This window comes from Cydia pomonella, chromosome 7, assembly GCF_033807575.1.
Source record: "Cydia pomonella isolate Wapato2018A chromosome 7, ilCydPomo1, whole genome shotgun sequence".
NCBI classification, from domain to species: domain Eukaryota; kingdom Metazoa; phylum Arthropoda; class Insecta; order Lepidoptera; family Tortricidae; genus Cydia; species Cydia pomonella.
This window is the reverse complement of record NC_084709.1, coordinates 17650098-17673669: the sequence shown is the minus strand read 5'-3', so window position 1 is coordinate 17673669 and position 23572 is coordinate 17650098. Positions and strand designations below refer to the sequence as shown.

At 46.0% G+C, this 23572-nt stretch overlaps 2 protein-coding genes across 2 annotated transcripts in view; both read left to right on the top strand.

Moving 5' to 3' along the window:
* LOC133520032 (phosphoribosylformylglycinamidine synthase-like) overlaps window positions 1–23572 on the top strand; it is a 34605-nt gene that overhangs the window by 9464 nt on the left and 1569 nt on the right. Inside the window, exons 8-23 of the mRNA XM_061854288.1 lie at window positions 7652–7780; window positions 8455–8529; window positions 9534–9725; window positions 10514–10687; window positions 11188–11336; window positions 12072–12275; window positions 13082–13277; window positions 17656–17785; window positions 18021–18136; window positions 18359–18621; window positions 19343–19475; window positions 20000–20101; window positions 20377–20523; window positions 21748–21958; window positions 22088–22320; window positions 23438–23555. Of these exons, the coding sequence (XP_061710272.1) occupies window positions 7652–7780; window positions 8455–8529; window positions 9534–9725; window positions 10514–10687; window positions 11188–11336; window positions 12072–12275; window positions 13082–13277; window positions 17656–17785; window positions 18021–18136; window positions 18359–18621; window positions 19343–19475; window positions 20000–20101; window positions 20377–20523; window positions 21748–21958; window positions 22088–22320; window positions 23438–23555 (2572 nt within the window). The remainder of the gene's footprint in view (window positions 1–7651; window positions 7781–8454; window positions 8530–9533; window positions 9726–10513; window positions 10688–11187; window positions 11337–12071; window positions 12276–13081; window positions 13278–17655; window positions 17786–18020; window positions 18137–18358; window positions 18622–19342; window positions 19476–19999; window positions 20102–20376; window positions 20524–21747; window positions 21959–22087; window positions 22321–23437; window positions 23556–23572) is intronic.
* Window positions 2236–6671, top strand: LOC133520027 (uncharacterized). Its single transcript, XM_061854280.1, has one exon. The coding sequence runs from the start codon at window positions 2241–2243 to the stop codon at window positions 6189–6191; it is 3951 nt and encodes a 1316-aa protein (XP_061710264.1). The 5' UTR covers window positions 2236–2240; the 3' UTR covers window positions 6192–6671.

Here is a 23572-nt window from a genome sequence, read left to right as displayed (position 1 = left end):
TATTACACTAATAATCCACTTTTTATTATTTAAATATTTTTCTTATTATTCCCTTGCCCAGGCCCAGTAACATGCGACAGTGTTATCTCATTTACTCCGATACAAATAGACAGTGTGCGCGCTTTTGGTATTGACAGCCTCTTAATTTAAACCGTTAAGTCCCATTTTGGTAACTAACGAGTAAAAATCGTGAGAGTTTAAAATATTATTTACGTTTACTTCGATTATAACAAGATTAACTGTTGCCTCGTAGTCTTCAATTACGCGAAATTAATGTTTCGTGGCTAAAAATGTGTCATGTAACGTTATGGTAAAATGTGACGTTAGTTTTTTTGCGGTATTTCGTTTGCCTATTTGTTGTTTGAAACTTTGCCACGAATAAACGATATTTAATCTATTATATTCTACTTTTACTGTCTTATAATGAACTCGATTATTATAGTTACCTCGGGTTTTCATTTATTTGTTTTTTTAGGGTTCCGTACCCAAAGGGTCAAACGGGACCCTATTACTGAGACTTCGCTGTCCGTCCGTCCGTCCGTCTGTCACCAGGCTGTATCTCATGAACCGTGATAGCTAGATGTTTCGACCACTTTAGACAAATAAACGCACAAACATACATGCATGTCGCCGTAAGACTAATATCGAATATATCGATGCCTATTTATGTAAGCCAGTTCAGTTGCAAATAAACCATCGCTGTGACAGTACGCAAAATGTTTTAAATTTATTGAGCATCCAATACCGAACCTTATAGCTATCGAAACATGGTCCATAATCGAACCGGATGCGAATCGAAAGAATAATAAGATAATCACCGGTCGGCGAGCGCGGCGATACCTGGATCGAGTGCGAAGTGCAGTTGTTTACTTAAAAACATTAATATTCTCAGCTATGCGGCGGTGAAATTATTATCGTCGTGAGTTATAAAAGTGAATAACTTTGTTGTTTTGGGACTTATAACGTTATTTGTTGTTAATCGACATGGCTACACCATCAATAGACGAAGTTTCGGTGCAATTAGAAGACATATATAACAGTATCAAGAAAGCGGAAATTAATTACAAAAAATGCCCCAAGGAGAGGCTAACCCTTGGTTACGTAAAGGTGCGCATGCAATATATTGACGAGTATTGGTCATCATTCAAGCAACTACATTCCGAGTTACTAAAAATATCAACTACGGAACAAAGGCAATCTCTGTTATACTTCGTTGAGAATTATTACGATAAATGTGAAGAAAAATACTTGAATCTAAAAACTACGCTTCAGGACCTGTTGGACTTTAACACACCTACACCGGCTGGCACGCCCATGAATACTTCATCAGTTTCTGGAGATATTAAGACAGTAATGGATGTGAAATTACCTCGTTTAGAATTACCGAAATTTTCTGGTCTTTATGAAGAATGGCAGGCATTTGAAGATATTTTTACATCAATAATTCACAACAACCAGTCATTGAGTGACGTGCAGCGGTTTTACTACCTAAAGTCTTGTTTAATCGGAGAAGCCAGCACAACCTTGAAGCATTATAAGGTCGTGGAGAAAAATTACAGACCCGCTTGGGATACATTGAAGAAACGTTACAGTCATAAACGTCTTGTGGTCAATGCAATTCTCAAAAGGCTGTTTTCATCAAAAAAAATGTTGAGTCAATCTCCTAGCCTATTGAAAACATTAGTTGATAATATGAAAGAGTGCCTTCACAGCTTTAAAGGTCTGTCGATTAACACTGATGCTTGGGACCCCTTGCTTATATTCTTAGCGACTCAAAAATTGGACCCAGAGAGCCACAAACAATGGGAAGAGCACGTGAGCCTGCAAGAGACTGGGGATCTGCCTACGATAAATGAATTGTTTCACTTTTTGGAGAATAAAATACATACATTGGAATTAACGTCTGCAGCGTCGTCGCAAGCCAAAACTGTTAAAGAACGATCATTTCACGCCAGTGCTACATCCGAAAAAATTGTCTTTTCTGTCAAGATGCTCATGCCTTATGCCATTGCAAGCAATTTGGAAAATTGGATCCCAGCGAAAGAAGCGAATTTGCTAAGAATCAAAAATTGTGCTATAATTGTCTTCTACCAGGGCACTCAGTGCTGTTCTGTAAACTAAATGTATCCTGCAAGGTCTGCCATCGTCGACACCATTCACTCCTCCATCAAAGTAGCTATCGAGGAGCGACGCCAGCAGCTGAAGAGAATAAGACAACTGACGTTTCTGCACATGCCAAAATGGAAGAAGTCGACGACGGGAGCCAAAACGACGATGAAAGGTTAGAAGATATTGCAGCCAATTTTGCAGCAGATGAATCAGCTGGGCTATTGGCTACGGCTATAGTACCGGTACGAGATACGACTGGAAGGGTGATCCTGCTGCGAGCGTTGGTGGATAAAGGATCACAAGCGACGTTTATCACTGAAAGGGCAGCTCAACTATTTAAAGTGAAGAGGGAGTATATTAGAGGGAGAATTACAGGCGTTGGCGACACAAATACAAGGGTTAATCATACCGTCCGATTAGATGTTCTTTCACGATATGAGAATAAATTCAACCTCAATGTAAAGATGTATGTCATGCCTACGCGAGTGACAAAGGTGCTGCCATCCAAAAGGGTACCTATAAATGAAGAATCCGGTGATTGGGCGCATTTGAAAGATCTCCCTCTAGCAGATCCCACATTTAACAAACCTGGAAGAATAGATTTGCTTCTAGGAGTGAAAGTGTACTCACGAATCTTAAAGGAAAAACTAATCAAAGGTCCACCAGGAAAGCCGATTGCTCAACTTACTAGCCTGGGTTGGATTATCTTCGGAGAAATTGATGAATCAAACTCTCAAGATGATGTAATAGCAATGCATCATCAGTTAGACCTGGATAATATGGTGAAAAACATGTGGGAGTTAGAAGCACCTTTTAAACGAGCATATACAGCAGACGAAAGACTCTGTGAAGAAATATACGAAACCCTTCACTCCAGAACTGAAGATGGGAGGTATATTGTGAAGCTACCTATGAGAAATAAACAGCCTCAAGCAACACAAGCTGATACCAGAAGCATAGCTATGAAACGACTTAAGCAGTTAGAATCACGTTTCGATAGGATGCCTCCGTTGAAAACTGAATATACCAGAGTGCTTGAGGAGTACCTAGCCATGAACCATATGGAAGAAGTTCCAGAAGAGGAAATAGAAGATCCAGCTGTCTATCTATCTCATCATGCTATAATTAGAGAGGAAAAAGAGACAACGAAATATAGAATTGTATTTGACGCGTCAGCCAAGGGTTCTAATAACAAATCATTAAACGATGATTTATTAGTCGGACCCCAGCTACAAGAAGACTTGCGAAACATTATCATGCGTTGGAGGATGAGAAAGGTATGCTATGTAGCCGATGTGGAGAAAATGTACCGTCAAATACTGGTAACCAAAGCTGACACCAACTATCAAAGACTTCTATGGCGTAATAATCCAAAAGAAGAAGTTAAAGATTATCGCCTGCTTCGAGTTACCTTTGGAACAGCATCGGCCCCTTATTTAGCCGTCAAGACGCTTCATCAGATAGCTATTGATGAAGGCAAGGACCAACCTAATGCGGCACGAGTCATTAAGGAGGACTTCTATATGGATGATTTGATATCAGGGAATGACACCGTAGACGAGGCCATAACCACAGCACGGGAAGTAAAGAGCATACTACAACGAGGAGGTTTTCACTTACAAAAATGGACATCAAACGAACGAGAGTTCTTGGAGCAAATTGAAGCGTCGCAACGAAGCTCGCGAGTTAAGATGGATATCAAATTAGATGGAACGATTCAAGCATTAGGACTATCCTGGAATGTGGGCAACGACACCTTTCAATATACATTAGAGCTACCCGACATTCCTGAAATTGTAACCAAACGAAACATACTCGCTCAAGTACAAAGACTATTTGATCCTCTTGGGTGGTTGGCTCCTGCAATTCTACCAGCTAAAAGTTTACTGCAACAGTTATGGCTTCAAGGTATTAGCTGGGATGAGGAGGTCAGTGCTGATTTTAAGCAAAAATGGATAAACTTACGTCAAAGTTTTGATTACCTCCGCGACATCGAAGTAGAGCGATGGTTATATACGACTCAAAGTAACTTGCAAGCAGTTTCCGTGCACGGGTTTTGTGATGCATCCACAAAAGCATATGGAGCTGTAGCTTACCTCAGAGTTGAGACAGAAGGAGAAATACGAACTGGAATAATTGCTGCCAAAACACGCGTCGCACCTGTGAAACCAGTCTCTCTTCCAAAACTGGAACTGTGTGCTGCGGTACTCCTCTCTAGACTACTCAAACAAGTAAAAGAAGCAATGAGAATACCTGATACTCACTTATATGCCTGGACAGATTCTTCCGTAGTGCTATCATGGCTATTAGGTGACCCTGGAAGGTGGAACGTATTTGTTTGCAATCGAGTCGTCAAGATATTAGACAACATTGGCAATCAAAGGTGGTACCATGTTGCCTCTGAAGATAACCCAGCAGACATCGCGAGTAGAGGGACAACCCTTCAACTACTAGCACAAGATCAAAAATGGTGGAAAGGCCCCAAGTGGCTGCAGACTGACGACATTCCATATAGAAGACCTGAAATAAAAGAAACAGAATTAGAAAGAAAGAGAAATATACAAGTAAACGTGAATATAGAAAGTGAAGAGCCTGGAATTAAATTTGAAGAGTTTGATACATTGTCAGAGCTTTTGAAGACGATTGTTTATAGCTTGCGATTCCTTAACAGTAAGAAGACCCCTGAAAATATACAAAAGGAATTAACAACTACAGAACTAGAAAATGCTTTAATAAGATGTGTAAAAATAGTACAAAGAAGAGAGTTTGGTGCGGAGCTAGACAACCTAATGAAAGGCAAGGATGTAAAAAGGGAAAGCACAATAAAAGGGTTGAATCCTTACCTTGATGAGAAAAATGTTCTCAGGGTAGGCGGAAGACTTAGGAATGCTGACATTCCTGAAGAAAGAAAACATCCTATTATCCTGAGTAGTAGGAATGCGTTAACACTGTTAATAATAGCAGATGCTCACCAGAAAACTCTGCATGGCACGATGCCGTTAATGTTTGTCTATCTACGTTCAAAATACTGGATCCTCAGAGTTAAAAACGCCATTAAAGCATATATTCACAAATGTGTTGTCTGCGCTAGACAAAGAGCGATTACACGAACGCAGATTATGGGAGACCTACCTAAAGTTCGCATTACGCAAGCCCGACCATTCTTACACAGCGGAGTAGATTTTGCTGGGCCAATTCAAGTTTTGATGTCAAGAGGCAGGGGAGCAAAATCTAATAAGGCCTATATCGCAATCTTTGTCTGCATGGTCGTCAAATGCATTCATCTCGAACTGGTTGGCGATATGACCTCAGAATCCTTCATAGGAGCCTTCAAGCGTTTTGTTGCCCGGCGAGGAAGATGCACGCACCTATGGAGTGACCAAGGGCGCAACTTTGTCGGCGCCGATAAGGACTTGACCATAGCATGGACAGAATCAAATTTACAACTCCCAGAGCGGTTAAGTAGCATACTTGCTGACGATGGAACGCAATGGCACTTCATACCTCCATATAGCCCAAACTTTGGAGGTCTGTGGGAGGCCGGCGTTAAGTCAGTAAAGTTCCATTTAAAAAGAATACTCACCGCCAATCTTACCTTTGAAGAGTTAAGCACGACGTTATGTGAGATTGAAGCGTGTTTGAACAGTCGGCCTTTGATTCCTGTGGATACCACCGACCCCGATGTCGAAGTTCTCACGCCTGGACATTTCCTCATCGGCGAGGCGCCAGTTACAATACCTAACCCGGATTTACGAGAGATCAATACCAACAGGTTATCACGGTGGCAATTCACCCAAAAACTCGTTAGAGACTTCTGGCATAAGTGGCAAAATGAATATCTCTCCCGTCTTCAAGAAAGGCCAAAGTGGTTGAAACGAGAACGTGAATTCGAACTCGGAGATATTGTACTGATAAAGGACGATCAACTTCCACCAGGAAAATGGTCACTTGGAAGGGTGCTAGACAAGCACCCAGGTCCGGATGGCGTGACTCGTGTTTATAGTGTGCGGTGTCGTGGGGATGTTACCAAACGTTCCGTGTCAAAATTGTGTGAACTGCCTGTTAATACTAATGAACAATAATTGTGATTTTGCATTATTTGTTGCATGATTGTATTGTGTTATGTATCAAAAATGCCCTTGAGTCTTTTCTTTACAGAAATTTTAAGTAATTTCTCATATAAGAATTGAACGAATCTCACTAATTATAATTATTAGTTCTTTTTGGCTGCTGGTTATGTATTCCGCTGGGCTTTTGATGTGTTCTTACCTTTTATTATCTTATAAATTTGTAAGAGCCAACATGCATGTGCATGTAAGTGACTATTAGTGCGACTTAGTTGTAATATTAATTGACGCCTTCAACAAATAACAAAGTAATCGTCTTTGATTATGCCTGAGTGAAAAAAAAAAAATTTTTTTTGGTAGGCGGCATGTTTCGACCACTTTAGACAAATAAACGCACAAACACACATGCATGTCGCCGTAAGACTAATATCGAATATATCGATGCCTATTTATGTAAGCCAGTTCAGTTGCAAATAAACCATCGCTGTGACAGTACGCAATGTGGAATTTTCACAGATGATGTATTTCTGTTGCCGCTATAACAACAAATACTAAAAACAGAATAAAATAAATATTTAAGTGGGGCTCCCATACAACAAACATATTTTTTTGCCGTTTTTATAAATAATGGTACGGAACCCTTCGTGCGCGAGTCCGACTCGCACTTGCCCGTTTTTTTTTTGGAATGGTTAGGGAATAATGTTGCACGAATTGCTTTAATTATCAGTATAAAAGTACTATCATTTATGTAGTAAAATACAATATTCATTTATTGCGCTACCGTACACAAATATGACAATTTATATTAAATTAAAAATTTAACACTTCAGGTATAGGAACAAAATCTCCTTAGGCAGAACTGTTGCAAAAGTGTCCAGCTGTCAGCTATAAATAATAGTTCCAAATATCTCCAGAGTAGCGCTAGAGTAGCTAAGAAGTTCTTAGCTACTCTAGCGCTACTCTGGAGATATTAAGATATTAAGTTCTTAGTAAGAACCTAGGCGGACTAGGCATTATTGACGGAGTGAAGTGCGCAGTCTATAATTAGATTTTTCCTCAAGTATTCTAGGTATTGTAGCGCCACCTATTTATGGTTTTTTGTCGGACAATTTTTGGTATATGGAGTTTATGTTCCTTGCCTCTACTTTCCATAACTTCAGGACTATTATAATTCTTTAACATTATTTCCAATCCCTCGAATCTGTCGGTCACGTGACCTGTCGCGAGGTAAACATTTTTCCCCATCACAAAAAGTGCACAGCGCCGTTAAAGAAATTTCACTTCAAAAACCGCAAAATAAGGGACACTCTACTGCAAGCGTTTGACTGGATTGTCAAACGTTAGAGTTTTCAGCCTCACGTCAGCCTCTTATATCGATGGAGTAAAGTGTAAAACCTGTATATATGTATAGTCCAAAAAATAAATCATTCAATTATATTAATATTGTACTATAAAGTTCTTCCCTATTTGCGCAGGCATGCTTCTAGTGAAGATCGGAGGGCCCGTGTACCGCATCGGCGTGGGCGGCGGCGCGGCTTCCTCCGTCGCGGTGCAGGGCGGCGACTCGCGCGACCACGCGCTGGACTTTGGAGCTGTACAGAGAGGTGACGTTTTTAAACCGAGTACACCATGTGGAGAAGATTCCCGAAAGGTCCTTCCCCCCTAAAATGCTTGTCCCCTTAGTCTCTTGTAAGGCAGATCTAAGACGCTAAAAAACATTTTTACAGTACCATCAGGTCCAAATTTGTCCATGCACTTTGGAACCTTACTGTACATATGGTGCTACTTTATCGTATTAGTGCCCAAATTAGCATATTACGTTACAGTGTCGAACATTTAAAGGGCCATATGTACTGTAAAACGTTGTACGATACATGTGCGAATAGGTAACTCGCAACTCGTGTCGATTTAAAACACTCCCTTCGGTCGTTACGAATTTTCCGTTTTTCGCACTTGTATATAGCTATTTTCTATTTTATTGTAGATGTGGCCCTCCACTAACATTCATACGATTATGTATGTGTGATTTACTGTTATTTTTTTTTCACTAGTGCATAGAGCGCCTCACGGTAGATAGATTACATATTTCTAGTGGAACATGAATTTACTCGTTAGGTTTCGCCGATATTTTTTTTATTACGTTAACAAAGGATCAGTGAAGTTTGGTTCTGCGCAACACAAGTGTTACTTATCTTACAATGTGACTGATCCATGCTTCACGCTTTGTAAGATTGTCCTATTCTATTTATATTTATTGTAGGTTGATTTTATTTCCCAGGTGATGCTGAAATGGGCAACCGTCTCAACCGAGTTGTAAGAGGATGCCTTGAGGCTGACGTTAACCCAGTTGAGTGTAAGTATTGACGTCACTTTTATTATTGACATTATCTTCAATAATTATCAATCACCCCAGTAAAAGCATTTATTTGTGTGATGAACACATCTTTTGTTCCTGAGTCGTGGGTGTTTTCTATGTATATAAATATGTTTATCGTCGCCTAGTACCCATTGTACAAGCTTTGCTTAGTTTGGGACTAGGTCGATATGTGTAAGACCGGGTGGACAAACTAAAAATAATCTACATTCGCAGCCTAAGGTATTTGAAACACTTCAAAGTCACATGAACGGCTAGCCGCTATACAATCGATGTTACGCTCTCATTTTAAAACGACATTCTGAAATACTTAACATGAAATTTGACATAAACATTCATGTGGTCATTCTGCTTTCTACTGCAGGTTTTTGCAGAATTTTAATATTCGTAATGCGTTTTAAGTTACCTACACTGGCTACTAAAACACTATAAGCACAGAATAGGCCTGAATATTTGACCCTAGACTTTCTTTTATTGTGAGAATTTATAGCCTGAAGTATGCAAACATATAACTATGTTACCGTACCTGCCCTTTTACTTATAAATACAACTTTGTTACTTATAAAAATAGATAAAATATTGTTTACCTTGGTTCCAAGGTATCATTAGTGCGGCATTAAAATGTGCTTTATATTTATATACAATAAAAAATCCATAATTCACAGACAAAAAACTCGCACTAAAAAGTAGAATGACCCCAAGTCACATATATCCATATAATCTGGTACTAAACTAATAGTAATTGTAATACAAATTAATTATTGTACTATGGTGACATTGCTAAAATCGAGAACTAAACCTAAATTCTTAGTTTCATACACTTTTGTCAAGTTTTTCATGGGACAGCTACATTTATTTCATTTATTCGGGATTGCTACCATAGTGAAAGCCCTTCAGTGTGACCTAAATATTCATAATATATTTTTGATAATATTTCTTACGCTCAAAATATTAGAATAGATACATTATTAGTGGTTGTACAGCGATCCACGACCAAGGTGCCGGCGGCAACGGGAACGTCCTGAAGGAGCTCGTGGAGCCGGAGGGCGCCGTGGTGTTCAGCAAGGAGTTCCGGCTCGGAGACCCCACCATCACCACCCTGGAGCTGTGGGGCGCGGAGTACCAGGAGAATGATGCGCTGTTGTGCTCTAAGGAGAACAGAACTGTTTTAGAAGGTACGTAATTGCTTACGTTTCTTAATGTATTTGTGTTTTCACACAGTGCAAGTAACTTGCGCAAGTTGAGGTACTTGCGCAAGTTATATGAAGCGTATAAATAACGACATAAAAATGTGATGATATTTGCAAGTGCGAGTGGAGCAAGTAATTTATGCATAATAGTAACGCAAGCAACTTGCGCGTACTGCGAACATAAGCAGCTTGTGCATTTGCTTGCCCGACTTACACAGAAGTAACTAAAAAAGTGAATCCTTTTCATTGCTTTTGTTATGAAAGTGTGAAGCTGATATTGGAGTCGCTTTTGGAAGCGTTAAAACAATTATTAGCGTTTTTATGTCGAATACTTCTCGAATCCTGTACCCCTAGTGTAATTTTAGTCGATAGCGAAACGTGACGTACGCGTTTGCGTTAAGTCTCATTTTGTATGGATTTTTGAACAGCGCGCCAAGCGGGACGTTTTGGAAAGTCAAAAATCTCATACAAAATGACACTTAACGCAAACGCGTACGTCACGTTTCGCTGTCGAAAATATTTACACTAGGGGTACTGGTTACTTCATTTCGTCAAGAGTGTCCCGTTGTATTTTATTTAATATGTTTAAATTTTACGGGAGTTTCATATTCAGATCACCTTCTAAGTCTTTATTTTTCTTCTTATTACAAAGGAGTAACGTGCAAAAGTGTAAACATATCTTAGACGTCGCCTCAGTATTGATGGTAGGTGTTGAAAACTGAACCTTACCGTTTATACATATAAGGCTTATTCTAAAAGCACCCTTGTTTCAGAAATCTGCCAGCGCGAGCGCTGCCCCGTATCCTTCGTGGGCGAAGTGACCGGCGACGGCTACATGAGTCTCGTGGAGGGGCCCTTCAGCGACCGGTACCTCAGCAGGAACGAGAGGTCGAAACCTGAGGTCAAGGCCAAACTACCGTACGATCTACACTTGGAAGCTGTCTTAGGTATTTTTCATTTGACTTGTTCATGAATGAGTCTCGTGGAGGGGCCGTTCAGCGACCAATATCTCAGCAGGTACGAGAGATTGAAACTTGAGAGCAAGAACAAATTACCGTAGGTACCATCTAGACCTGGAAGCTGTCCAAGGTATTTTTCATTATACTTCTTATTCAAATCCAAGACCACAAAGATAAACAGACTGATTTAGCTAAAATAGTTTAATGCATCTCAGTATTGCCGCTGAGTAGTTTGTAAGTAAATAAAGACCTATATTAAATTTGTTTCCGTGAGTGCTTCATTATGCATGTGTCTATAGGTCGCACAAAAGAATACACTGATAGTTATAAATTTTTAGCACCTCGAAATAGTAACACACAAGGGTGACCCCTTGTAGTTTACTTGTACCTTATTTTATGCAAGGCAACACTGCCTTTTTTTTGCTTGACAATACTATTGTCGACATACTAAGTTATTATTTTCGCATTATCGTTCATATTTTCTTCAGGAAATATGCCAAGAAAGACATTTGACTTCAGACAGGACAAGAGAACCAAACTGCCGCTCTCACTGCCAAAGGACGTTACCGTCCAAAGTGCTTTGGACAGGGTTTTGAGACTCGTCAATGTTGCTAGCAAGAGATACCTTATTAATAAGGTAAGACTACAAATTAATAGTAAAACACAAAAAATTAATAGTAAGACACATAAAGTAGTGCAAAATATTGTAGTCGTATTTTTTACAGTAGCAGGACTAAGATGGTCGGCTCTTTATCATTTGTCACCGTGCCTGTCACGTTCTAATAAGTATGTAAGCGCGAAAGTGACGGGCATAGCGACATGCGATTGCGAGGCAAAAATGGAACCATGCTGCCACCGCTGCAGTAGATAGCGCTGTTCGGTTCCGTTCATTACATCCATATTAACCGAAGTGTAAAGCGCACTGTGTTAGCACTTTACCTTAAAAACCTAAATTTCTTGATTACACTGAATGATCAGGTTTTTATTTTCGCTTTACGTCTCTATTTTTTTTTACCGCTATTAATTTGCTAGTCGAATTCAAACTCTCTGTATCTTTAGGTATTTAAATAAAAGTAAACAAAATCTACCCTCAAATGGCTTCTTAAGTCAGTTGAGGGTAGATGAAAACATTACATAATCAAATAATGTAGGTTAAGGTCAAGTCGTTCACTGACAGATTCATGCGGTTTTTTATTTGGTTGGCTACCCAATTAATGTTATAACTACTCGAAAATGTACAAATTCGATTAGATTAGATTTTCTTACTTGAATTCCTTCGTATAAAAGCTATTGCGGACAAATCTGCGCCGTATTTCATGGCAACAAATACTCCAATTACTTTCTGATAGTTATGTTGCATTTATGTTTGCAGGTCGACCGCTGCGTCACGGGTCTAGTAGCCCAGCAACAGTGCGTGGGCCCACTCCACACACCTCTAGCTGACTGTGCGATCATCGCCCTGTCTTACAACGAGCTCGTCGGCTCAGCCACCTCCATCGGAACACAGAACATCAAGGGTCTGCTGGACCCCGCTGCAGGAGCGCGGCTGTCTCTCGGAGAGGCTCTTACCAACTTGGTATGTTATCAATCAAACATTGCTCGGGCCTAATCTATCGGGGTGATCTGGTTGTGTGGTCATCGCCCTGACTTACAAAGAGTTCGTAGGCTCAGCCACCTCCATCGGAACACAAAACATTAACCCCCTTATTCATAAACGTGTACTAAAGTTACGATGCCGCTGATCATCGTTTGTCCCTTTCCGACGTATAGGTATGATGGAAAGGGACAAACGATCGCTCGGTCGGAGAGGCTTTCACCAACTTGGTTCGTTAGGTATTGTAGCTTACAGCACTCCATAGCTGACTGTAAGGTTATCGCCTAGATGGCATTGTTACATGTTTTAAAATTTCTATATCACGCTATCAAGATTTTTCTTGGAGTAATTACCACAGATAAACAGGTTTAGTTTTAGTGTACGAATCGCACGCTAGATGGCGATATTTCTTGAAGTAAAAATCCTGAATCGCGTACGCTGTTAAGAGTTTTCTCGAGACAATCGTCCACAAATTCATATTTTTTTTTGTTAGGAACTAAAAAACACGCTAGATGGTTCTGGGAAGGAATAATCCTTAATCACGATATTCCACCTGTCTAATTTATTTGTCCAATGTGCATTGAGTCTCACTTTCTCATTAAGCAAAATGAGAGATATAAATGTGAATACCATGCTATGATTGTTTTTGGAGGAATCGGTTCAGTTTCATGCGATTTTTAAAATTTAGTTTACGTATCGCGCAATAAAAATCTTGCTTTCCAGAACAGTTTTGTATGTTATGTACTGAAACTTGACACATAAAATTTCACATTCAACATAATTTGCAGGTATTCGCCGGCATTTCCTCACTAGAAGACGTGAAGTGCTCGGGCAACTGGATGTGGTCGGGCAAGACGGGCGGCGCGGGCGCGGCGCTGGTGGTGGCGTGCGGCGCCGTGTGCCGCGCCATGAGGGAGCTGGGCGTGGCCGTGGACGGCGGCAAGGACTCGCTGTCCATGTGCGCGCAGGTCGCCGGGGACACGGGTCAGTGGTGACGCGGGGGGTGTTGTAGAGCGTGATGCTGTTGGCGGCGCCATGAGGGAGCTGGGCGTGGCCGTGGACGGCGGCAAGGACTCGCTGTCCATGTGCGCGCAGGTCGCCGGGGACACGGGTCAGTGGTGACGCGGGGGGTGTTGTAGAGCGTGATGCTGTTGGCGGCGCCATGAGGGAGCTGGGCGTGGCCGTGGACGGCGGCAAGGACTCGCTGTCCATGTGCGCGCAGGTCGCCGGGGACACGGGTCAGTGGTGACGCGGGGGGTGTTGTAGAGCGTGATGCTGTTGGCGGCGCCATGAGGGAGCTGGGCGTGGCCGTGGACGGCGGCAAGGACTCGCTGTCCATGTGCGCGCAGGTCGCCGGGGACACGGGTCAGTGGTGACGCGGGGGGTGTTGTAGAGCGTGATGCTGTTGGCGGCGCCATGAGGGAGCTGGGCGTGGCCGTGGACGGCGGCAAGGACTCGCTGTCCATGTGCGCGCAGGTCGCCGGGGACACGGGTCAGTGGTGACGCGGGGGGTGTTGTAGAGCGTGATGCTGTTGGCGGCGCCATGAGGGAGCTGGGCGTGGCCGTGGACGGCGGCAAGGACTCGCTGTCCATGTGCGCGCAGGTCGCCGGGGACACGGGTCAGTGGTGACGCGGGGGGTGTTGTAGAGCGTGATGCTGTTGGCGGCGCCATGAGGGAGCTGGGCGTGGCCGTGGACGGCGGCAAGGACTCGCTGTCCATGTGCGCGCAGGTCGCCGGGGACACGGGTCAGTGGTGACGCGGGGGGTGTTGTAGAGCGTGATGCTGTTGGCGGCGCCATGAGGGAGCTGGGCGTGGCCGTGGACGGCGGCAAGGACTCGCTGTCCATGTGCGCGCAGGTCGCCGGGGACACGGGTCAGTGGTGACGCGGGGGGTGTTGTAGAGCGTGATGCTGTTGGCGGCGCCATGAGGGAGCTGGGCGTGGCCGTGGACGGCGGCAAGGACTCGCTGTCCATGTGCGCGCAGGTCGCCGGGGACACGGGTCAGTGGTGACGCGGGGGGTGTTGTAGAGCGTGATGCTGTTGGCGGCGCCATGAGGGAGCTGGGCGTGGCCGTGGACGGCGGCAAGGACTCGCTGTCCATGTGCGCGCAGGTCGCCGGGGACACGGGTCAGTGGTGACGCGGGGGGTGTTGTAGAGCGTGATGCTGTTGGCGGCGCCATGAGGGAGCTGGGCGTGGCCGTGGACGGCGGCAAGGACTCGCTGTCCATGTGCGCGCAGGTCGCCGGGGACACGGGTCAGTGGTGACGCGGGGGGTGTTGTAGAGCGTGATGCTGTTGGCGGCGCCATGAGGGAGCTGGGCGTGGCCGTGGACGGCGGCAAGGACTCGCTGTCCATGTGCGCGCAGGTCGCCGGGGACACGGGTCAGTGGTGACGCGGGGGGTGTTGTAGAGCGTGATGCTGTTGGCGGCGCCATGAGGGAGCTGGGCGTGGCCGTGGACGGCGGCAAGGACTCGCTGTCCATGTGCGCGCAGGTCGCCGGGGACACGGGTCAGTGGTGACGCGGGGGGTGTTGTAGAGCGTGATGCTGTTGGCGGCGCCATGAGGGAGCTGGGCGTGGCCGTGGACGGCGGCAAGGACTCGCTGTCCATGTGCGCGCAGGTCGCCGGGGACACGGGTCAGTGGTGACGCGGGGGGTGTTGTAGAGCGTGATGCTGTTGGCGGCGCCATGAGGGAGCTGGGCGTGGCCGTGGACGGCGGCAAGGACTCGCTGTCCATGTGCGCGCAGGTCGCCGGGGACACGGGTCAGTGGTGACGCGGGGGGTGTTGTAGAGCGTGATGCTGTTGGCGGCGCCATGAGGGAGCTGGGCGTGGCCGTGGACGGCGGCAAGGACTCGCTGTCCATGTGCGCGCAGGTCGCCGGGGACACGGGTCAGTGGTGACGCGGGGGGTGTTGTAGAGCGTGATGCTGTTGGCGGCGCCATGAGGGAGCTGGGCGTGGCCGTGGACGGCGGCAAGGACTCGCTGTCCATGTGCGCGCAGGTCGCCGGGGACACGGGTCAGTGGTGACGCGGGGGGTGTTGTAGAGCGTGATGCTGTTGGCGGCGCCATGAGGGAGCTGGGCGTGGCCGTGGACGGCGGCAAGGACTCGCTGTCCATGTGCGCGCAGGTCGCCGGGGACACGGGTCAGTGGTGACGCGGGGGGTGTTGTAGAGCGTGATGCTGTTGGCGGCGCCATGAGGGAGCTGGGCGTGGCCGTGGACGGCGGCAAGGACTCGCTGTCCATGTGCGCGCAGGTCGCCGGGGACACGGGTCAGTGGTGACGCGGGGGGTGTTGTAGAGCGTGATGCTGTTGGCGGCGCCATGAGGGAGCTGGGCGTGGCCGTGGACGGCGGCAAGGACTCGCTGTCCATGTGCGCGCAGGTCGCCGGGGACACGGGTCAGTGGTGACGCGGGGGGTGTTGTAGAGCGTGATGCTGTTGGCGGCGCCATGAGGGAGCTGGGCGTGGCCGTGGACGGCGGCAAGGACTCGCTGTCCATGTGCGCGCAGGTCGCCGGGGACACGGGTCAGTGGTGACGCGGGGGGTGTTGTAGAGCGTGATGCTGTTGGCGGCGCCATGAGGGAGCTGGGCGTGGCCGTGGACGGCGGCAAGGACTCGCTGTCCATGTGCGCGCAGGTCGCCGGGGACACGGGTCAGTGGTGACGCGGGGGGTGTTGTAGAGCGTGATGCTGTTGGCGGCGCCATGAGGGAGCTGGGCGTGGCCGTGGACGGCGGCAAGGACTCGCTGTCCATGTGCGCGCAGGTCGCCGGGGACACGGGTCAGTGGTGACGCGGGGGGTGTTGTAGAGCGTGATGCTGTTGGCGGCGCCATGAGGGAGCTGGGCGTGGCCGTGGACGGCGGCAAGGACTCGCTGTCCATGTGCGCGCAGGTCGCCGGGGACACGGGTCAGTGGTGACGCGGGGGGTGTTGTAGAGCGTGATGCTGTTGGCGGCGCCATGAGGGAGCTGGGCGTGGCCGTGGACGGCGGCAAGGACTCGCTGTCCATGTGCGCGCAGGTCGCCGGGGACACGGGTCAGTGGTGACGCGGGGGGTGTTGTAGAGCGTGATGCTGTTGGCGGCGCCATGAGGGAGCTGGGCGTGGCCGTGGACGGCGGCAAGGACTCGCTGTCCATGTGCGCGCAGGTCGCCGGGGACACGGGTCAGTGGTGACGCGGGGGGTGTTGTAGAGCGTGATGCTGTTGGCGGCGCCATGAGGGAGCTGGGCGTGGCCGTGGACGGCGGCAAGGACTCGCTGTCCATGTGCGCGCAGGTCGCCGGGGACACGGGTCAGTGGTGACGCGGGGGGTGTTGTAGAGCGTGATGCTGTTGGCGGCGCCATGAGGGAGCTGGGCGTGGCCGTGGACGGCGGCAAGGACTCGCTGTCCATGTGCGCGCAGGTCGCCGGGGACACGGGTCAGTGGTGACGCGGGGGGTGTTGTAGAGCGTGATGCTGTTGGCGGCGCCATGAGGGAGCTGGGCGTGGCCGTGGACGGCGGCAAGGACTCGCTGTCCATGTGCGCGCAGGTCGCCGGGGACACGGGTCAGTGGTGACGCGGGGGGTGTTGTAGAGCGTGATGCTGTTGGCGGCGCCATGAGGGAGCTGGGCGTGGCCGTGGACGGCGGCAAGGACTCGCTGTCCATGTGCGCGCAGGTCGCCGGGGACACGGGTCAGTGGTGACGCGGGGGGTGTTGTAGAGCGTGATGCTGTTGGCGGCGCCATGAGGGAGCTGGGCGTGGCCGTGGACGGCGGCAAGGACTCGCTGTCCATGTGCGCGCAGGTCGCCGGGGACACGGGTCAGTGGTGACGCGGGGGGTGTTGTAGAGCGTGATGCTGTTGGCGGCGCCATGAGGGAGCTGGGCGTGGCCGTGGACGGCGGCAAGTACTCGCTGTCCATGTGCGCGCAGGTCGCCGTGGAATTACCAATCCTTAAATGGGAACCGTGCGCGTTGGAGGGTCTGTCACCTGAATCGAAAATAGTAACAGTTAATGTTAATTCAATTAAGCATGTGCTGCCCCCTACAGTTTACACACGTCATATTGCGCATTGTAGGGTTTGCCAGTTAGTAGTTTACACCGAAAAGTTAAACATGACATTATAGTTCGATAAACAAGGGGTTCCTGTGCCTTCTACATGTCATGCACGCGCTCTTTGATGGCTCGCAGACCGGATTTGCGAAACGAGTACAAAGTCTTTATACTCATTAACTCATATGCATAGTTCCATTCATTTATAAAAATAGGAACAATACCTACTACTACTACTTCAAAAAAAAGTTGAAATTTCGCATGAAACTAGCAAGTAGTCATTACTAAGTATGATAATTTCTAAATGATAACCAAAGCATTTTATCCTCGTTTCAGTCCGCTCACCTGGAACTCTGGTAGTGTCGACGTATGCGCCGTGCCCTGATATTACCGTCAAGATAGAACCGGCTCTAACAACCGAGAACTCTGTGCTCGTGCACGTGCCCGTATCAGCTGGGAAATACAGGTAAAACGATAATATTAATATATTCCCAGAGTCATCCTCATTTTTCTGCCAGTCGGATAACGGGCTCAAGCATTGAGGCGATTTGATTTTAGAATACCGATTCAAGCGAATTCCGACTCCATACACACAATATACGAATTTTAATTTGATGGTGTGGACGATGCGTTATCTACACTGTATTATTCTAACGTAATTATTTTGATGATTTTCATCGTTACATAATAATGCTCTTTAGATTGGGAGGTTCTGCGCTGGCGCAGTGCTACAAGCAACTTGGCGACAACCCGCCTGATCTTGACCAACCGGCCGTACTGAAGTCACTGTTCAAGATCACGCAGAAACTCTTGAAAGGTAAGAACAACGAACCACTTTGTGCACTTCACTTTGCATGCTAGATGGCGCTGTTCCGTGTATCCTGTAATCCTGAATCGCGTAATCAAGACTCTTCTTGGTGTCATAAATACACTCTTGTACGATTATAAATATTACACTCCACATCCCTATAACAGACAAAAGTTTTTTTTCGGTGATTAAAATGGAGGCGAACTACTAGTAACGATATATAAATTTCAGAAAAGAAGCTACTTTCCGGCCACGACATCAGCGAGGGAGGTTTCATCACCACGGTCCTAGAGATGGGCATCGGCGGTCTGAGAGGGCTCCACGTGGACCTGCAGGCCCCCGTGTCGGCCATCGAAGCGCTCTTCAACGAAGAGTTGGGCATCGTCCTAGAAGTGGCGCCAGACAATCTGCAATACGTGCTCGCCGAGTATAATAACGGTGGAGTGAAAGCGCAGAAGATTGGCGTTACCGGCAAATATGGCATGCGCTCTGAGGTTTGTTCTATATATTTATAATTTAAGATGGACTTCGGTAGTCTGTGGGATCTCCACATAGACTTCCAAGCCCCCGTGTCGGCCAAATATGGGATGCGTTCTGGCTTTCGACTCCCGATGTTACGGCATTCGAACGCAATATATGCATTCGAATACCGTAACATCTGGATTGCCCGTTCCAGCACCACTGGATGAAATTACATATCCGGTGACAGCGGGCAATCTAGACTGCGCTGTTAGTATAGGTTTTTTTTAGTCTTAAGTAATACTAATATTATTTTAACTACTCATGTGGTAGATATTTTTTCTTCGTTTCGTTCGAAGAGACCAAAAAGAATTTCGTTGAAAAATAGTGAAGCCTCGTAATACAACCCAACCCTAACGTCATCTGTTGTTATTTTTTCGTGACACCCTCCCCCTCTATCGAACCTCGCGTGATTTGTGCACAAGCCCATATAGATAATGTGTCTGAAATAGAGTTTTCAATTCAATTATTCCCTGCTTTGTGAACAGTGTGAGTGTACACACTGACATTATTCGCAGAGAAGGGAATCTCTATCTATCTGATACCTGTTTTCTGTCAATATGTTAAAATTTGGCATGTAAGAAGCTAAAGCCCTGAAAAAGGACAGTCTACTTTATTTCAAGAAATCCACGAGGAAAATGATACTTATGGTACAAATTCAATCGCAAGCGGTCAGAGATTTATTTTTTGTTGTAGATCTCCGTGAAAGTGAATGGCGAATCAGTGTTGAAGACTCAGCTGATAGACGTGTACAGAATGTGGGAAGAGACAAGCTACCAGCTGGAGTGCCTGCAGGCCAACTCCGAGTGTGTCAAACAGGAATGGGAAGGTATTATTAGCTGCCTATTCGTAAAACATATTGCAAGGGAATAAGGTTTAATAATGATTACTTGTGTTCTAAATTATCGAGTCGAATTTATTTATTTTTAAACTTGATATTGTTCATTACATGATATTTCTCAAGCATAGAGACCACCTGGCACATACTTCGCATTATAAAGTTTTTTTTAACATGTTGTCACCAGACAGATGCATTTTGTCACCTGTAAAACAACGCCGCGACTTGAACCGCGAGTCGTCTTACATGGTTCATCTAATAATTGAATGATATCAGGGGGGCGAAACTGATCCTTTCGGGCATTTTCGGCTCCGTTCGACTCAGCATTGCTGCCAGCAATTATTAGGGTTGACACAACTTGACGTCCCTTTGCATGCACAACCACAGGTAAAAGGTAACATTAGAAAGAGACAGCATGATTCGTCCCTGAATAGCTGTCAAGCTTCGGTTTTGTAGGAAGTTTCTTTTCTGTACGGTAGTAATATTACTTATTCTGTGATGATATGTGGTTTCAGGTCTCGAGCAACGCAAGGGTGTAACGTACAACGTGACCTACGATCCTACAGCCGCGGTTATCAAGTCCAAATCCGTCAGGGTAGCGGTTCTTCGTGAAGAAGGTAAATATTTTCGCGTATGGCATAAGTATCAACTACCTACATATGTATATTTTTCTGTAAGGTACAGAAAAAGGAGATGGGTAGCTAAATTTTTGCGTAATTCGAGTGTATTTTATGACAATTTACTATATTTAAAGCTGCGGAGAGAGAAGTCAGTTTAGTTTTATGAAAATGCTAGTTGGTTTAACCCATTTTGTCTAATGGTTTCCTGAGTCGGCATCATTTTAGTTAAAAAATGTGTCAGATGATTAAAACTAATTATAACATGGTTTCAGGAACGAACGGTGATCGTGAAATGATCGCTTCACTGTTGATGGCCAACTTTGAAGTTTTCGATGTGACCATGAGCGACTTGCAGAACGGCAAGATCACACTTGACGCTTTCAAGGGACTTGTGTTCCCCGGTGGATTCAGTTATGCAGGTGAGAATTATGCATATCGACTCGCTTTTGGTAGTTATAGTTACCGTCACCATTGAATTGATTGGAATAGAGAAAGCCTGAGAAAAAAACGTGCCCCTTAGTTTGGCATTCAAAACAGATGGCGCTGTGCTGTGCCATATGTTATCGGTCACTGAATTGTCGAACGTCAACTTTTGACAATAGGGACCGTGCGCGTTGGAGGGTCTGCCATCTTGTGGCCTGAATCGGAACCATAAACATGTACATTTACACGTCACGTGTTTTCTTCTGCATAGTAGGTTCTGCCATCTTGTGGGCTACATCGGAACAATAAACATCACATTTACGCCTCGCGCCAAAAATCTGACGGCTCCTGTGTTGCCTCCTACAGTTCATGCAGCCTCCCTATCAGAGTTACCGCAACATGTATGGAGCGGTACAGCGCCATCTCGTTTACCTGTCAAATTCGAAACTACCTTACGAAATTATCTTAGATTTTACGCATCTTATCAATGTATATCATCTCAATCAATGTATCTTTGACAATATTAAGCACTCACTCACTACTCCTTCATAATTGTCAGAATATAATAGATGGGCCTTGTGTCTTCACTGAATTTTGGTTCCAGTAGCACTGAGACGCCGCTCTCAAACATGTTACGATTGAATATTGTTACACATTGTAAGCACACGGATGTTTGCATTGGTAGTCCAGTCGCCATCAGATGTATCAGAGCGGCCGAGATACTCAAAAATATCTGAATACACACGCTAACGTCTTGACAATACAGGGACTTGTGTGCGCTTTGTCCGCTTCGAAACAACTGATGGCGTCTGTACCCTTAACACATTCACTGCCGGGAAGCCACCTGGTGGGCGCTCGTCAACTTTGTTCAGATGCCGGACAACCCGCTGGGCGGGTTGTTTTGTACGCAGCTATAGACCACCGGTTTCTGGGGTAGTGCGCCGTTTTTTGTCTGGCAGTAAATGTGTTAAGTGACTTTCTTGTAGAACGCACCAATGTTACATTTGCTGTGAATCTATTTTTCTCGGGGGACAGATTATGATATAGGCTAAATTGAAGAAGTGCGAGGTGTACCGAGCGCGCTGCAGAAACGACTTTGACTCTTATTTGTGACTATTACTTTGATGCAGTTTGTCCAATATAGACATAGCCCTCATCAAAAATGCGATAAATTGCCACCAATAAAATTTGTCAACATGCATATTTTGTTCTGTTAATAGACACCCTAGGCTCAGCTAAAGGCTGGGCGGCCGGCATCCTGTTCTCCAACTCGCTGAGCTCCCAGTTCGCTCACTTCAAGGACCGAAGCGACACGTTCTCGCTGGGCGTGTGCAATGGTTGTCAACTGATGGCTCTGCTCGGCTGGATCGACCCTGAGCCCAAGGTGCAGAACAAGACACAAGTGTTCTTGGACCATAATAAGTCGGAGAGGTACGTTATTAATTAGTTATACATTTATAAATCCGGTTCATGTAACGATTAATGTCACGTAGCTGGCCAGCTCTCTAATCGTCTTTAAAGAATCAACGGTTTTGTTTGAAAATTATACTTTTTCCACAGATTCGAATGCCGCTGGAGCGCAGTAAGGATCAGCGCCGGCGCCGCCGACGTGTGGTTCGGCGGCATGGCGGGCAGCACGCTGGGCGTGTGGGTGGCGCACGGCGAGGGCCGCTTCGTCGCCTCCGACGCCGCGCTGGCCGCCCTGCAGCAGCAGCGGCAGATCGCCATGCAATACGTCGACGATGATGGCGTTCCTACTGAGACTTACCCGATGAATCCTAACGGAAGTCCACGTAAGTACAACTTTTAAATGATTTTTTACGATTAATAATAGTTTTTTCTACTCGTCGACTGTAATGGTTGAATTAACATTTCGTATATCAAACTATAATTGATGATCAAACGAACTTCTTGAAGTGAAGTTCGATCGATATTATATGAGTCACTTCATTTGAAGATATAATTTTATATTAACCATGTAGTTTCCCTATTGTACAGATAGCATCGCGCATATTTAAGAGTAACTATTTTGATTAAAACTGTGAAAACCAACTTCCGCCCACTTCCGCTTACTGGTTACTTGCGTGCGGCGACCGCTGCGCTCTTCATTATTTTTAGAGAAGGCAGGAACCAAAACTTATATCAGGGTTCTAGCGTGGGTGGGACCTTATATTATATCTTCACCCTTCTTCACTTTCCTTCGTGTTGGTTCACGACCAACCTCCAGGATGATTTTTTCCTTCGTGTTAGTTCTCGACTAACCCCCAGGATGTATGCTGCACAGCTAACACCATAGTACGCAACGAAGATCGTTAAAAAAACAATGTGTTTTTGTGTCGAAGTGTTCGGCAACTAGACCGACGTGTGGACGCTACCACGCACAAATAAAGAATGAAGAGCGCAGCGGTCGCCGCACGCAGGTAACCAGTAAGCGGAAGTTGGTTTTCACAGTTTCAATCAAAATAGTTACTCTTAAATGTGTGCGATGCTATCTGTACAATAAGGAAACTACATGGTTAATACAAAATTATATCTGAAAAATGAGGTGACGAAATATAATTGCGTACTTTTCATGTATGGGCTCCCATTCAACTATAAAATTTACTTCGATACGCTGAAGTCAACTATAAAAAAAAAAACACCACTCACGTGCCGTCCGTATTTTTGTCTACTTAGATAATTACCAATTTTCATTACTTATTTAGGTTTTATATTAAAAAAAATATTTTTGGTGATTCCTAGAAAAAGTATTGTATGCAATAGTGATATAATCAAGATTTTCAATCTCGTACCTCACTTAGGCAACTCAGTAAGCTTTGTTGTCTAAACACGGTGCTCGACTGAAAAGCTCTACTATAACATAATAGTATTTGTCCCTACAAGTTTAGTGATAGTGTATGTGTATTCCAGTGGGCATCGCCGGCGTGCGGTCGCGGGACGGGCGGCACGTGGCCATGATGCCGCACCCCGAGCGCTGCGTGCTGCGCTGGCAGGCCGCCGCGCCGCCCGCCCTCCCCGCCCCCGCCGCCCTCCCCGCCCCCGCCG

Excerpts from the sequence above, each read along its gene's own strand:
- LOC133520027 (XM_061854280.1), top strand. The coding sequence starts at position 2,241 with ATGGAAGAAGTCGACGACGGGAGCCAAAACGACGATGAAAGGTTAGAA.